This window comes from Lissotriton vulgaris, chromosome 2_1 (genome assembly GCF_964263255.1).
Source record: "Lissotriton vulgaris chromosome 2_1, aLisVul1.2, whole genome shotgun sequence".
In the NCBI taxonomy this organism is placed as follows: Eukaryota; Metazoa; Chordata; class Amphibia; order Caudata; family Salamandridae; genus Lissotriton; species Lissotriton vulgaris.
The window spans coordinates 536,291,108-536,308,300 of record NC_141687.1 but is presented as its reverse complement, the minus strand read 5'-3'; the positions used below and the strand labels follow the sequence as shown (position 1 = coordinate 536,308,300).

Genomic DNA, 17,193 nt, shown 5'->3' with positions numbered 1-17,193 from the left:
AAGTGAGGTCTTAGAAACCTCTCAGTTCAAGCCCATGATTGCTTCAGTGTTGTGCTGAACCTTTCAATGCGCCCCCTGATTTGGAGATGGTATGGTGTGGAGAAATTGTAGATCACACCATTCTCTTTCCCACATGTCTTCATGTAGGCAGACATGAAGTTGGTGCCCCTGTTGGAAACCACCTTCTTGGTCCACTCAAGGAAAGGTAACCTTCCGGGCTCTGGTCACTCGGGCACAGTCACCGACCTCAGAGGTATTACTTTGGGGTCCCGAGAGGCATGGTCCACAAAGACATAACTAAACCTGTTGCCTTGGGGACCATGGGCCCAGTAATATCCACTCTGACCCTCTCAAAGGGTGTTCTCACCATGGGAAAGGTTGCAGGGGGCTTATGCTTTATCTCTGACTTCCCACTACCTGGTGAGCAATGCAGGGCCTACAGAACGCATATATTTTGGCCCTCATCTGTGGGTGAATAGACTGTGAAAGATGTAGCCCCACCCCAGATGTTCTTCCAGATGTATCTCATGACCCAGCACCAGCAGGAATGCATTATACCACAGGAGGACCACCAACACTGGTTGACCCAGGCTCAGAGTCTTTAGGCTCCCTATACAGAAAGCTATTATTCCAGTAAATTTGGTGATCTACTGCAGTAGGCCCTTAAGGGTGGGGCACTCCTTCTGCTCTTTCCAGAACTTTGCTTGGGAGGGTGCTCCTGCAGCTTGCTACCTGACTAGCTTAGGCAGGTCTTCCGAGGCAGACAGGTCTTCCCTTCTAGGCTCCCGGGCCTCACCCACCCTCAGGTTGAGCTTCCTCCCAGACTGTAGGACCTTCTGGTACAGGATTCCCGCACCCTCATACAGGCAGGCACCTGGGACACTGTTTCAGGCTCCAAGTCCTTTTGACTACCATGATGAGCTGCCTTGGACCGTGCGGTCATTAGCACCCACTCAGATAATCTCAACATCTCCAAATGAGACCTGAGGTCACCTATTTCCAGATAGTATGCTCCAGGTCATTCCCCAGTAGTCAATCTACAGGCATGGCTATACTTGCAGCTACTTTACGAGAACCTGAGATGCCACCCACCTCACTCTAGAGAAGTGAATACCACAAGGCAGTAGCGTACCTAGTTTGAGCTGTCACAACCTGGTGGACTACATTTGGGCTTCCCTGCTCTGAAGTTACCAAATGACAACTGACAGTAGTCATAAGCCTGGACCCTCTACCCATTTCCTATTGATGGCGAACCATTGCCTGTAATTTGTGGTGTTATCATGCATGTGAGCTTGAGGCGCCACCTCTCTTTTACCCAAGGTCACTTTCAATCAATTAATCAGGATTTGCAAAGCGTAGCAGAATCACCCGTCAGATCTCGAGGTGCTGGGAGATCATGCTCCTGCTGCCTGTTTTCCTATTGGTCAAACATTATGAAGTGCTTGAGCGATGGTGAGGTTCTAAGGTACAGGGAGAAGTTATTCCAGGCCCTAGCTGCCAGGTGGGAGGAGTGGCCTCCACTGTTCATCCGGTGGATGCGTCGGGTAGCTGCTATGGAGTGGGATTCAGTGTGGAGTGTCCTGGTACGTTGGTGAAAATTCATTGAGGTACGGCAGTCCTTCATTGTGTAGTGCCTTGTAAGCATGGGTGAGCAGCTTGAACTGGCATCTCTTTGCGACCGGTAGCCAGTGGAGTTTCCTGAGGTGAGGGGTGACGTGCATCTGTCTGGGGAGGTCAAGGATAAGTCTGGCTGCTGTGTTCTGGATAGTGCGTTGAGTTTTGTCATGAGTTGGGTAGTGATTCCTATGTAGAGGGAGTTGCTGTAGTCTAATCTGCTGGTGACAAGAGCTTGCGTGACCGTTCGCCTGGTGTTGGGAAACAGCCTTTAAATGAAGTAAATACATCGCATGCCATTGCCTCAGATTTTTTAGCGTGCATATTTTTACTGCGATTATGCAATTATATTGCATGCCAATCCCGCGCATTTTAGGTAAGTTTGGAGCTTGGGGGGTCTCCACCCACAAATACATTGTTTTTAAACCTAAAAACAATATGCGGTATTGGCATGCGATGTAAATGCATAATCGAGGGAAAAACATGCTTGCTAAAAAATGCGAGGCAAAGGCATGCAATGTATTTACCAGCGTTGTACTATGTTAACAACAAGGACCCCCTGGTACAGATACGTATCCTGGGACAGGGTAAACAATGTATGTAAATTAACACTCCCAGGCATAAACTACAACGGTAACACAATAGAGTGAACAAACAAACTACTAGGGTTTCAAAAAATATACATTTTTAATTCAATTAAAAAGACAATTAATAACAATCGGTGCAATGATCAAAGTTAATAAAAAAGTCCTAGACTAATACATATAGATTCACAAAACAATTTTTTTAAAAATATAAAAATCAAAGGAGGTTAGATGGTATACCAGCGTTGTACTGCATTTGGAGGGTGAGGAAACAAGCGGAGGAGATGGTGCTAACCTTCTTCTTACTGGATAGCTGGCTGTCGAGGACGATGTAGCGGTTGTGGGCATGTTCGATCACTTGGATAACCTATGCGTTTCTCCTTGGGACAACCTCTCCCTAAAGCCATACTGGCCACCCCTGTGGAGTGCCAACCTCTTGGTGGTTTCTTGGTACAGACTGGGTCCCCCTGCATGGTAGCAGTTATAACACCTGAGCAGGAAAAAGGGCACCCTAGCTTCCGCCCCTCAGAACATCCCCTGTGCTCAGAAGGGATATGGGAATAATTTCCCCTCCAAACTCTTTAAGGAACCTTAGGGGAACTTCTGTGTTTTATCCTGGATGCCCTCATCCCCCTGCTGAGGAAGAACTGAATACCACTTCTTAGCTTTACTGCCATGTACCGTTTAGGATAAGCTGGTTCTGATCCAGAGGTCTGCTACCTTCCCAAGTTCTATGAATACAGTGAGCTTGGAATCATTTAGATACTGAAGCAACTCTGTAAAACAATTTAGCAGCATCGGCTGCTTCATAATCAAATTATAAAGCTCATCATAATCATTTGATTTACTGTTCTTCCAACAATCATCCAGTGCCCTACTGGTGTAATCCACAAAATCAACCTGTGTGTGGTAGGGCTGCTTCTGCTATTACTGAACCTCAGCTGATACTCAGGGGTCTTACCAATGTTGGTGATAAGGGCTTCTTCATGTTGGAATATCTCATCTGATCAACTACTTCTAGGGTCAATAGGGTATTCCTCCCAGCAACTGGCATATGCTTCCCCAGATTAGTCCTCCTCATATGCCGCAAACTATTTTTCAATGGGATCTCACACCACATAGCTAGGCACCAAGTTTTTGGGTTAGTGGACTCTTTTACCTCTCCTAGGCACTTCACTCTCAATGCCACCATCTCCACTAGACACAGAAGCCCTCTTGACTTTCAGATCCATTTCTACCTGGCCTCTTCATGACCCAGCAGGGCTTTATTATCCTTGTATGTCAAGGATAATTGTTTCTCCTCCAGTGCCAAGGCTGCTGCTACTTTTTTCTCCTCAGCATCCCAAACCAAATGTTCCTCCACCAGAGCAAGGGTTGCCAGTTGCATCTTCAGGGCTGTCTCTGCTTGTCTGTCCTACAAAGATGACTGGGTCAAGCTTTGAAAGGATGCAATGATATTTGTCCTGGACAAGGCAGGTGACCTGGAATCGATGGGCATCCCCTCTACCACTGTCACTTGGTCCACTTTAGGGTCATGCCACCCTTTTTCCTCTCTTTCTTCCTCATCTTCTGCCTTATTATCCTCTTGCTTCTGTGTTAGGGGCTGTAACAGGTTGAATTCCTCCTATGTTCTAGGGGCTATGTGGTACTCCACTTTCTTGGAACCCTTTGCCAGCTTCAGCCCTTTTTCCTTACACTGCTTCCTCAGCTCTACAATGTTGAGGCTCTCAATACAGATCAGATCCACTTCCGTTCTTTCAAAAATTATAGGTGGAAAAGTTGAGGAACTGGGTGAAATTACAAAAAAAATAAAAAAAATAAAAATAAAAGGAGAATTAAAAAATCCCAAAGTTGATTTTGATGCCAGATTACATAATGGATTTTAGATTTTACTTAACTCACTGAGTTGTATTTCAAAACCAAACTCCTGGATCACATTGCTGAACACCACATTGCTGAACACCAATGTTAGAAAATAGGTCAGTAGTAGAGGGGGATGAGTACCCACCTCAAATAATAACCACAGCCTTTGAAACGGTGAAACTCTGAAGTCACTAAATTAACCAGAGCTCAACCCCCTGGTAGCTTTGGCACACAGCAGGCATGCTTAACTTAGAGACAATGTGTAAGACTTTTACGGAGTAATCAAACAGCAATGAAGTCAAAACATAACACAAAAATTTTAATAAATAAAATTACACCAAAATGATAAAATTCCAATAAGGAGAACCGGAGATATTAATTCTTTTAATTTAGTTATAAATGAAAATATCACCAAGAAGCACAAAGTGCCAATGATAGTCAATGACGTGGTAGAACAGGACCCAGGCACAATTTGACGCTGATGAACAGCAGGACAGATACAGCAACCAGGTTCATCCTTAGCAAAATGATTTGACCTTCTAACTTTAGTCCTTTAAGTTCCAATCCACCACAGGAAGAGAGGAATTTTCTCAGGGTGGCAGGCAAGGAAAACAGGAGGGTTCAGTTGCCACTGGTCGTCTGGGCAGTTGCTGGAAAAAGCATCTTATTGCTTGTTGTGTCCCTGTAGCTTTAACAGGAAGTCAGTCATTGTTCTGGGTACCAGACGGAGAGCAAGTTTAGTCTCCTTGGCTCTTCTCATGTCTCAGACAGTAGGTTCAATCCTCTTCTGATCTTCCAGGAGTCCAGGAGAGTTCTGAAGTGGGTGCCTACAGATCCCACATTCAAGCCTGGCACAGGCTAGTGGGTAGGGTTAGCCCTTGGAATATTTACTCTATTGGTTAGCGCATCCCCAGGGATAATTCACACGCACTAGCTAGTGCTAGGCATAAATGTGGCATCACCAGGCACCCATTTCAGAAAACTCCTGGACCTGTGGAGGATCAGTGATATTACTTTTTCACAATGGGAGATTTGATGACATTAAAGATGGGTGAATCTAGTTAACATAGAGTTGGTACTAAAAATCACAATGCAAAAATGTTTGGATACAAATGGGCAGACAGCAATAGCTCCATATATATTAGACATGCAAATTTACTGTTATCATTTAGGTTATATCTATTTCACATTCTATGCATAAATTAAACCTTCATTAACAAAAAAGGTATGTAACCTTCACTAAAAGTATAAAGAGTTCACTTACCAATCAACCCTCTGGAAGACAGAACTTCTTCCCATTGTTCTTGGTTACTTATAGAAACCTATTTTAAAACAAATGCCTTAATATGAATTCATGTTTGTCGGTACGCCTCAGAAAAAAAGCAGGTGATATAGTAATCAGTTGCAAAAACATATCTGAAATATGAAAGAAGCTGAAAAAGGAACAAAAGTTGGTTTGATGAAGGTGATCTTTGCTTCTGACCAGCTGAAATTCTATATTGAAATGCCTATTTTTTTTCTTGGAGGAGGAATTTTACACGGGAAGGAAACAAGGCACATTTGTACATGTTCCATGCTTAGGAAAAGCTAACACTTTCTGCACATTGTTCTATTTAGCACCTAAAACCTTATGTGATGTTTTCCCTTTTTAATAATAAACATTAAGTCATTCTCTCCTATCTTTTTTTTTTTAACATAACTTTAAAAAGTTGTTGCCAACAAAACCAAATTGATACATTTCATAGTGGCACTGTAATTAGAAAACAATGTTTTGACTTTGGAAGAAACATGGTTATTTGGTATACATTAATTACTTCCAGTTGTTAAGACCTAGTTTCTTTTTTCTAAATATAATGTGTATGTTAATGTATAATCCACTTTATGTTTTCTGTAAATTGTAAAAACCCATAGAGTGATTTTAGAACTATATACAACATACATTTTCTTTTGACCCAAAATAAAATAATTCTACTGCAATTCCTTCTTCTCACAAACATATATATTTTTACTATCAATTTTATTCTTCCCACTTTCCTAGCTAAATACATTAACATTTTGAATCCAAATTGATTTATCTTTAAATATGTTTATATAGTTATTTATATAGAATTTTATTGTAAAACATATCATTATTATTTTTTGTGTTAAATCAAACTGTATTCCTATCAATTTAGCTTTTCAGCTTACCAAATTATAACCTGTGTTGGTAAGGTTTTTTTGAGTTATACATTTTTCATTTTTAATGACACAGGAATACAGATGCAAATAACATTTTCTTACTGAAATTTCTAGGAGAAGCAAATAGTGATAAGTTTTAAAAAACAGTCTGAGATCCTAATCATAGACAGAAGACATCTGACTGGAAAACATAGTTATATCTAGGTCTTAACAGGAATACCAGAGAGGCTGTTCATGAAATATACCAACACCGCCGACCGAGATGGCACTGAGTGGGCTTCTTTAAACATAACACAGGCAAAGGCTATAGCAGTAATGAAAAAAATCTTGACATCAATATAACCCTCATGTAGAAAACATGTTTTATACTTTTTCAATCCTTGATTTATTTTTCCATTTCAATTTTATGTGTTTAGAACAATTGATTTTTATCATTTTTTAAAGAAGTGGGCATGGGCTCTTTATGGTATATTTCATTCTGCATCAAAACATTTTTTTAAACATTGCTCTCTTAGAAAGTGACCTTTCTCAAAAGTAATCTTGGAGCACACCTTGTAGGTTTCTGCAAAGTATAGGTGGAAACTCAGCGAGATGCTACAGTAAACAGGTAGGACTTCTGTGCAGCAAAACAAAGAAGAATTTACTTATCTTCAGAAAGAGTCTTTTCCAGGCGGATTCATCAACTTAGCAAACTAACTTCAGATGCAGCTGTGACTTTACATTCTTTACACATTCAGTATGGGCTTTTAGTGCAGATTCATAGACTTAGGGCTGTATTTTGAATTTGGCAGGTGTGGACCTTCCAACAAAAAAGTGGCAGGCATTCTAGCCCCCCTATTTGAAGTGTATATGCTCTCCATAGAGGGAGGAAGGGACATCCACCTAGACCAGGATAAACATGTTGCCCAGGGCTGTCTTGGAGTCCACAAACCCCACAATGTCAATGCCCACCCTTTCAAAGGGAATGTAGGAAGAGAGGGGTGCCTTCCATTTTACCCCTGACATCCCACTGGCATAGCAGGTAGTGCAGGGCCTACACAATTCATCTGCGATCACTCTCATTTGGGGCCCATAGACATGTATGACAAACCTTGCAAAAGCTTTGGCCTGGCCCGATGTCCTACCACGGGTACATCATTAGCCAGCTCTAGCAGGAAGGCCTAGTAGCACTGGGAGACCACTAACACATAGATTGCTCAGAGCTCAGGTCCGCTCTACAGAGGTCCATGAGGTCATAATCTGAGGTGTCTTCTTATGCCTGGACCTCGGCCTGTCGCTGCAGGTCCTCAAGGACACTGCAAACTTTCTGAACCTGGCAGCATTCTGCCTGAGAGGGAACTCTTTCAGTTTGATATCCAGCTAGTTCAGGTAGGTCTCTCAGGGTAGCAATGTTCTCCGCTATAGGTTTCGGGACACCCTCCTCAGGATCAGTTTCCATCCAGACTGTATGAATATCTCTGGTGGGTTTCCCACACCCCCTTCCGCTTTTCTTCTTGGCATAAACCTGGGCAATTGTTCAAAGCTCCAAGTCCTTTAGACTCTCCTATTGGACTACCATGGGACCATGTGGTCAGGCACACACACTCAGGCAATCTTACCATCCCCAAGTGGCATTGGAGCTTCTGCTTTTTCCAGATAGAGCGCTCTAGGTCATTTCTTAGCAGACACTCCACAGGCATGACCAAACTCACAGCTATGTTCAAGGAACCTCACCCCATTCAAAGGGAATCAGAGCCACTGTATAGTAACTTACTTGGTTGTCCACTGTCACAACCTGGTGGAGTAGATTAGGAATTACCTGCTCTGAAGACACCAGATGACACCTAACTGTACTCATACTGGCTCCCGTGTATCGAAGAGCCTCCACCCTCTGCCCCTTGAAAGTGAGCGACTGTCTGTACGTCTTAGCACTGTCAGGCAAATGAACCTTTAGCACCATAACTCCAGGGTAACATCTGCACTCACCCCGAAACTAGTTGGGGCAACCTCCTCCCCAAGCACTACACTAGTTATCACCAGGGTATGCCCACCAGTTAAGAGATACTTCCTGCGCTTGCAGATGAGATCCCCCTTAAAGTTCTCATACTGGTAGCACTCATGGCAAATGGGTGTAAAGATGTCTGATGGATTCTTCCCATATAAAAACATGTTCTTTTGGTCAGGATAGGACTGGGAAACATTCCCCTGAGAACTCTTTTGGGGACCTTTTGAGAATTCTTTATATGTGTCCTTGTGTCCCCCCTTTCTTCTGGTGAAACCTGTCCACCCCTTCCTTTTGGTGTTCTCCTTGGTACCTTCTTTGACACTATGGTGCTAATCCATAGGTCAGCCTTCTTTGCAAGCTCCCTGGGTACAGTGAGCTTGGTAGCTATCAGGTGTTGGCGCAACTCTATCTTAGAATAGGTTTATAGCACCCATCAACATCCCTCACTTTGCTGCAATTCACCCAACCACTCAGTGCCTTACCGGAGTAATTCATAAAATCCCCCCAAGAGTGGTTAGACAATATGCAACTTCCAAAGGTACTTCTCTGGGGGGAAACCAAAAGTAGTGATAAGGTCTGCCTTCATGGGGGCATACATCATCTGGTCAACTACCTATAGGACCAGCAAGGTATCTCTCCCAACAACTGGCATGTGCTTCCATAGAATAGCCTTCCAGTCCTCTTCCTGGACGCTGTGCATATGCAGGACTACCTCATATGCTGCAAACCACTTATTACTATCATCCCTCACCACATACCTAGTCACCTTGTCTTTGGAAATGTGGACCCTTTTACCTTCCCAGGCACCTATGATTCCCTGCCACCATCTTCACTAGACTTTGTTAGTCTCTTGGTCTTCAAGTCCAGTTCCACTGAACTCATTTCACATTTCATGAGCCAGTAGGATTATCTTATTTTCCAGAGCACGTTGCCTTTCTTCTAAATCTCTTTGAGCCTCCGCCTTCTCTTTTGCTAGAGCTCCCCTTTTCTCTGTCTCAGCTCTTTCTTTAGCTAGGGCTCTCTCTGCCGCTCCCTTTGTTTTGGCAAGGAATCTTTCTGCATCAGCCCTTCTCTCCCTTTCACATCCTTTTGTTATCTGCAGCCTCCTCTCCCTGCACAAAGATTTGAGCTCCACCATAGTGTAGCCTTCAATGTTGCTGGGTACTGCTTAAATTTTTTTTAAACAAGTTTCACTGTGTGCAACTATGATGCAGGAATTGTATTTGGAAAATGGACAAAATGGGCAGTTTAAAATCAGGAAGAATATGAAAAAAAAGTTTCATCTGATGTCAGATTATTATACCGGATTATTGGTTTTGCACAAATCACTGAGTGGTACTACACAAACATAAGTACTGGATCCACCACAGAAGACCAATTCAACAAATGTAATTATTAATTGAGAGATGTGTGAGCTTCACTCACGTCATAAACACAATCCTTGTCAGGGGGAATGGCATGCGTCACTAAATAAAGCTCTGCTTAACTCACTGGTAGCTTGGTACAAAAGCTGTAAGACTTAACTTAGGGGCAATGTATAAAGTATCTATGCAGCACTCAAATGGTAACAAAGTGAAAACACAAAGCAGGACCAATCCCAAACCAATTTAGAAGAATCTAGTACAATTTAATGAATAAAATGACAGCAAAACAACAAAAATCTAATAGCTGGAACTGGAGTTATGCATTATTAAAGTTCAAGATGAAAATGGAGCCAAAAAGCTCACCGTGCCACTCATGAGTATCTGGTCACGCTGTACTAGGTGAAACTCACAAATTCAGGCTGACAGCGATGAAGTGTGGGTCAGATATATGGACCAGGTTCACCCTGGTGAAGAGTTTACATTCTTAAAGTCCATGTTCATGCAATGAGCCTCAGCAGGGGCCACATATAGATTGTTGTTGGCGTAAGAAGAAGGTCCCCGCTGGAGCTTAACACTGATGGGGGGGGCGCAAAGAGATTGTAGTTGGCGCAAGGAGCAGGTCCCAGCTGGAGCTTTGCGTTGGTGGTAGACAAAGGAGGTAGCTGTTTGGAGCGACAGCAGGTAGGATCTAGATCTTCACGTTTGCAGGAGATGTGGCAGTCATTGCTGACACAGGCTGTCGTAGCTGATGCGAAGAGCACGCTGTGGCTGAAGCATCCAGTCAGCGTGCATCGCGGGCATTTGTTCGTCAATGATAAGCATCCGTTCACGGTCACAAGGAGCCCAAAACTTCTGAATTTTCGTCTACAGTTCAGATTTGACGCAGTATGAGTAAACTTTAACCCCAGCCAAGGGTCCAGGACCTAGGGCTCCTCTTGAGGATTATGAGGGACTCCAGGAGAGGCTAGCAGCAGGACTCAAGCAGGTCCAGGTGGTGCTGATCAGCTGGGCATTTGCAGGGAGGCCCCTGGAGGCATGTTGTGTTTGTGTAGTTCAAAAAGGTTAACCAACTGACCCTTGGAGTCACTTCTGGGGATCCTGGGTTCAAGTCAAGCAGGTCCAATCATCCTTCTTCAGACAGCAGAGCAGACCTTCTTCTAGATCTTTCAGAGGTCCAGAAGTTTCCAGATGGGAGGTTCTGAAGCTATCTGAGACGGAAACGCCGACAATGCATCCACATGAAATCTTCAGAAGCAATTTTGACCAATTCCAAACATACTTTTGTTGGTGATTGTACCTTGGTCAGAAAGCCTGCATTATGTTAGATGTATATATCGATCACAATTGATCAAGATAATACAGACGATAATTTGATTTCTGTGATTGATGTTGGTCAGTTATGTTTTTCACAATGCTTTTTAAGGACCTTGACTGATCATTGTTGATATTATTTATATGTATACATTTATATATATGTATAACATTGATATTTGTTGGTAAATGGATATTACAAACAGGAAACAACCTTTAGAAGGCAGTCATTACATCACACTACACTTACAATGTTTCGGGAGCCCCTTGTTTCATGTATTATTGCACACCCAGTCTCCTGGGGGAATATTTGGTAGCCCTCGTGTGTATACATGAAATTTCTTAAAGTGGCATTTTCGGGATAGTACCTTAAAATCTGACTTTACTATTAAAGAGAATTTTAAAATACAAATCAATTGATTATAAGAAGTATTTCTCTATTTTTTCCCGATTTAAAGTTATAACTTATTAACTGCAATAAGGTAACCTGACGTTAGTCTATGGGAGAGATAGCCTTGCTACAGTGAAAATCGGCTTTGGGAGGTTTTCACTGTCAAGACATGTAAAAGTTAATACACATGTCCTACTTTTTAAATACCATGCACCCTGCCTTATGGGCCCGTAGGGCGTACCTTAGTGGTGACTTTTAAATATTAATAAAGAAAGGTTAAGCCTGGCAAAAAGTTTATTTTGACAGGTCGAAATGATATTTTAAAACTGCACTAAAGACTGCAGTTGCAGGCCTGAGACATGTTTTACAATGTCACTTTAGTGGGTGGAACAATGAGTGATGCAGCCCACTGGGTACAGGTAGTATCATGTAAAAGGGACTTATAAGTAAATTCAATGTGTTAATTATGTGTATGCCATATTAGCATGTTTATGGGAGAAATTCAACCAGTGTACCACTGGTTATCATAGTTTAATAGACCCCTCAGGTAAGTAACTCGTCATCCTCTGCAAGTTTTCGGCATCTTTTCCCAGAAGTATGCCACCAATAGGCGCCCTAAAACTATATGTAAAAAAATCGGCTCTAGTGAGCTACATCTGGGACATCTTAACATTCTACCTTAGTTGAACGTTACCAACTTCTTAAGTTTAAAGTAAGTCATATCTAGGCAATTAAACTGAATTAACTTAAAGCGCACATTTGGAGATATGTTCATTCACCTTCCTCCACTCCGTATCTGTCAAAGGTCCTGGACCCTCCCAGGACTACTTCTCCCATGCACTTGTCGTTTCCCCGCCCCAGTCAGGGACCAAGGCTGCATATAATTTAGTAACCAGTTGCCTACAACCTGCTAGAGTAAGGAGTCTTTTCAATACCTCTAATGTAGAAGTTCCTGTGGAAAAACAATCCAGAATCCTCTAGTTGTTTGAGCTATAGGGCGTTTTGCAAAAACTGACTTGGACCAAAGTCAACCATCGACGCTTGTTCTTTCGTAAGAAACTACATGTTGCCCTTTGTATCACAGCCACATTATTGTCCCCTGTGTCTAGATATGGTATTGCCTATGTCCTTAAAAGGTTTTAGGATCCATAATGGGATGCTGGGGTCATATTGGGGTCATTGCAACACTACCATAGTCACTGTCTCTCATATTGCCACTGCCTGTCTGACCAAGTATGGAACAGTTTGTCCTGTTTATATCTCCGTCATAAAGGCTTTAGTCAGGCTATGTGTATGGTGAGTACCTGCCTAGTGTATTTCCCCAATTATCATTCAGGTCGAATCAATATATGACATAATGTAACTGAGCTGTGGCATAATATGGAAAAGGTCATGCAGTCCACCCTGTGTTTAGGGAAGTTTCAGTGTACACTTTTAAACAGCTATCCTTTCCTGTCCAGACCAGGGAGCCCAATAACCTGTCCAAATCACAGAAAATGTATTAGGTCAGGAGACACATCGAGGACAACAGTGTATACAGGTACCTGAGCAAGAACACCATCATTGCCAATAAACACTGTATACAAGTACCAGAGCAAGAACACCATCTTTGCTAATACTGTCTGCACCATAATGGATAGTGGCAACGACTTCCAGAATGCCAACGAGCCTATCAGTCCTGACATCATCCTCCCTATATTTAAGGGAGGGTCTACTGTCAACTGAATGCTCAAATATCGAAAGTTTTATGTCTTCCATTTCAAGTTCACATCAGGCCGCATCCAGATATCCCACCCACTGGGTAGAGCAATGTGGTATACCTATTAATTCTCAGGCCAGAAATGCCTGCAAATCAAGCTAGATCTCAAAGAAGGATTGGGAGAAATGGTGGTGGATCAATCAAGTACACAACATATCATCAACATCAAATGATATCACGAGTTGTGGGGCCTGCACGTTTGCCCCACTCCACCATGGAAGCTCGAAGCCTACATTCCAACTGCTCCATGGAAAATAGCAAGGGATACAGCAGACATCCCTGTTGAGTTCCCGTTTGAAGTGTCAATTCTTCTTAAAGCCAGCACCCCGTCCATAACCTTGCCATGGACCACTCGTATAACAAGCGTGTCCAGGAGCAGCAACCAGGCCTAAATCCCATGTGTTCCATCACTGCCCATAAGTATTGATGGATACCATATCAAATGCCTATTTCATACCCAGCACTGCTAGCATTAAGAACAACTGGGAATTCTGCAATGGAGCTCATCACATGGGTTAGGCATCCAATGTTGTGCATGCTACTGCTGCCAGGTATGAAGCCTGATTGGTCTGTATGAACTGAAGTACCCAGGACCATAAGCATCCTGGTAGCCAGGGCTTTACTGAGCACCTTTATATCTGTATTTGATGTAGATAATGAGCGATAGGACATCACAAGCATTAGGTCTTTATCACCCTTTGGTATTAATATGATGCCTGCCACATTGATTAGGGCAAAATACCTTTCTTCTTAGCTTCTAGGAACATCTGCATTAATTCCCCCACTACCAGATCTGGCATCAACTGGAATAGATCTGCTGGCAGGTTGACAGTTACTGGCAACATTGGTTTTTGCATTCTATCAAGAACCTGTTTTTTTTTTTCAATTATTTTTATTGATAACATTAACAGAGCATCTGTCAGGTAAACGGTGCATACATTGGGTATTACAGTTCATTATAAGAAACAGTGTCAGTACATTATGCAAGATATTAAATTGCCATACTTCCATCTTTTTTGGTTCATTTCTATAGTCCCCCGCTGTCTCCCGTCTATGGATCAGAGTCACTCTCTCCGTCAGCCACTGGTGGATCACACAGATATCCCCTGCATTCATTCCAGGCACTCCAAATTTTTCTCCATTTCCGAGGGCACCCTCGGTGCTGATACACTAGTCTCTCTGCAAGAATTGCTGCATATAGATCTCTGCACCAGTCTCCAAGCGTGGGCACATCCCCGGAACCCCAATATTTGGCAATGTTTCGCTTAGCATACATTACACTCAGTGTCGCCCAATCCTGGGCCGGATGGGTAAGATCGTTTGGTTCCCAAATGTTTAACAGGCAGAGCCTTGGCTCCGGTACTACAGATACCTTTACTCCCTGTGATATTGTTCTCATGACCTTAGCCCAGTAGGCCGCTACCTGAGGGCATTGCCATATGGTGTGAAAGAATGTTCCATCCTCCCCACAGCCTCTCAGACAAAGGCGGTGTGCGGCCCTCCTATTGTCTTTAGAGTGACCCTAGTGTAATACACACGGTGAAGCATTTTTAACTGTACCAGGCGGAGTCTAGCGGGTATGGCTACTTCCCGCGGAGAAGACAGTGCTGTTTGCCATTCCGCCTCATCTAATTACCCTAAATCATTAGACCATTCGTTCTTTCGTTTTAGTGTTGGGTCAGGTAGGTTATTAACTAGTTTGCGATATATGAAGGATGTCGCTTTTTTGTGCATGTGTTCAGTAAGTAATCTGTCTTCCAATGGAGTGGATTCTGGCACATCAGTGCCTGGCGGGATAACCGACCCTAGGGCATGACTAATTTGCAAATATCTGAATTTTTCAGTAGGCGCTAAATCACACTTGGTTTGAAGCTGGTCTAATGGTATTACTGTACCCCTCTTCCATAGGTCCCCCACTGTGGATATACCTATCAGGTCCCACTCCCTGAAATCCTTGCTATTGCGAAGTTTGCCTAGCCGACGTGTTGACCAAAGCGGAGTCATTCTAGTGATAGTGCCTTTGCATTTAAAACGGTTTTGTGCAGCATACCAAATGCCCACTGTGTGTGACGATGGGCCGAGGAGGGTTGATGCGCCCCTTGTATCATAGAGTGCAGAAAGAATTCCTGCCTCTCCCAACTCGTATCTGTCTGCTTGAAATGCTGGTTCAATGTGGGATATGTGCAACCATTGATTTATTACTTTCAAATGGGCGGCCCAATAGTACAACTGAATATCAGGGAGAGTAACACCTCCGTCATACCAGCCCCTACACAACTTGCTACGCGATATACACGCTGGCTTATTACCCTAGAGTAGACCTGAGACCAATGCATCCAGCTCTTTCCAGTATTGCTGGGATAGGGAAGGTACGTGCAAGCCTGCAAGGTATCCATGGATTTTATCCAGAGATGTACTTGTAAGTGTGTAAGTGTGTGTAGATCGACTCTGGGTGAATTTTTACATTTGTCATTAATCCCATCCCCAGATATAATTTCTGCCTCCCCGTCCTTCCTCAACCATACTATATGTGTATGAGGTTTATCAGGCCAGTAGTAGTCCAAACTGATCGCCCTCTCTATACAGTCTCTGCCAGTATAGGGTACGTGTACACTTATCCAGTCCACCCCATGAATCTGATAGACTTTGCTTGACCCCAAGGAGACTTAGTGCAATATGTGGGCCTGACATTACTTTTTGGGCGAGTTTCACACCATCTCAGCCTCCATCTTACATAGCTTACGTACTAGCATCGCTTTAACTCCTGTAAACTGGGATATCTGGGATATACATTCCACCCCTAAAAGGCAATTTTATAGACCTCCCACAGACTACACAACCCAGGTTTGTGATGTATTATGATTATTATCAAAGAATTGTGAGGCAAAATCCTGAATAAGAGAAACAAATATAGGATCTGTCAATGTCTCAATTTTCAGTCTCCGCATTGGTATCCTAGGAGCTGTTACTGTGTCAATGTGAGCATGACTGGGGAGTGGTCAGAGAGGAATCTATTTAAGTAAGAGGCTGCACCGATCCCTCTCTGGCAAGACTCTGTTGCAATAATATAGTTGAGCCTGCTATAAATTCCATATGTGGGTGAGTAACACACAAAATGGTGCAACAGGTGGGTTTTGAAACCCCCAGATATCCATTTTAACAATGTTTGCTTAAGTGTAACCATGCCCTGCTTTGTTCCCTCTTTAATTTGTATTATCATATAAGGGATTGCCCAAATGATCCCAAAATGCCTGGGCAAGGAACAATATAAATGAAAATAAATTGTATAATATTGTGAGAACAGAACATTTCCACTGTGAATACATTAATTCATAACTGGTGATGTATTTGATTATATAAACAATTTATTCAGACTTTTTTTACAACAAAAATAATCTTCAATCCAAGTAACGGTACCTGGTGTGTGTATAATGAATTATTCTTGACAACACAAATATAGATAAATAGCTAAAGGAAAAGGAAAAAAACAAAAAATAATAATCCCCAAATCTGTGCTATACAAGTTACGAGTAGAACACTAATTACAGTTCATGTGACAACTAGAAACTTTCTTCAGTCTTCCAGTTGTTTTTCAAAGTATGGTTGTTCTCTTTATTTATTGCACAGTCCATAAAGGTGGTAGTTTGTAGGAGGTATGGACACGGAGGGCAATGTTGCCCTCTGTTTCCTAGTGTGTGTCCAGAGCTCTATTTGAGAGGTTGAATAAGACTCCACCAATGAGTAATGTCTGGTGCATTATACATTTGAGGTGCACCAAAAATGAAGGACAGATACCGCTAACAAGAGTTGTAAAATATGTAGAGCCTAAACTAATATGTACATGATAGAGGGGGCTGGTTGATTGCTGTCTAAAAGCCGATTGTACCACGTGGTCGAATTGGGCACTCAATCTTTTGTGACAATGACATTATGCTCATGCATGGGTAGAGATTGATAATGTACTCATTTAAAGTGGTGCATGCTAGAGTATCACTTTTTCCATGCACAGAGAAAAACTGGAGAAAACGAAAAAGTGGAAGAACCGTGTCTATAACGGTGAATTGCAGAAGAGGCTCGAAAGTATCTGCATGCATGTAGGCTGGAGCGCTAAGGTGGACCAAGGGCACTTATTTGTATATGTTTGT

At 42.7% G+C, this 17,193-nt stretch overlaps 1 protein-coding gene across 1 annotated transcript in view; it reads right to left on the bottom strand.

The window, feature by feature from the left end:
- The window catches only part of NME9 (NME/NM23 family member 9), a 703,404-nt gene that overhangs the window by 503,705 nt on the left and 182,506 nt on the right, over positions 1-17,193 (bottom strand). The window contains exon 4 of the mRNA XM_086955486.1: positions 5,326-5,383. Coding sequence (XP_086811612.1) covers positions 5,326-5,383 — 58 coding nt within the window. The remainder of the gene's footprint in view (positions 1-5,325; positions 5,384-17,193) is intronic.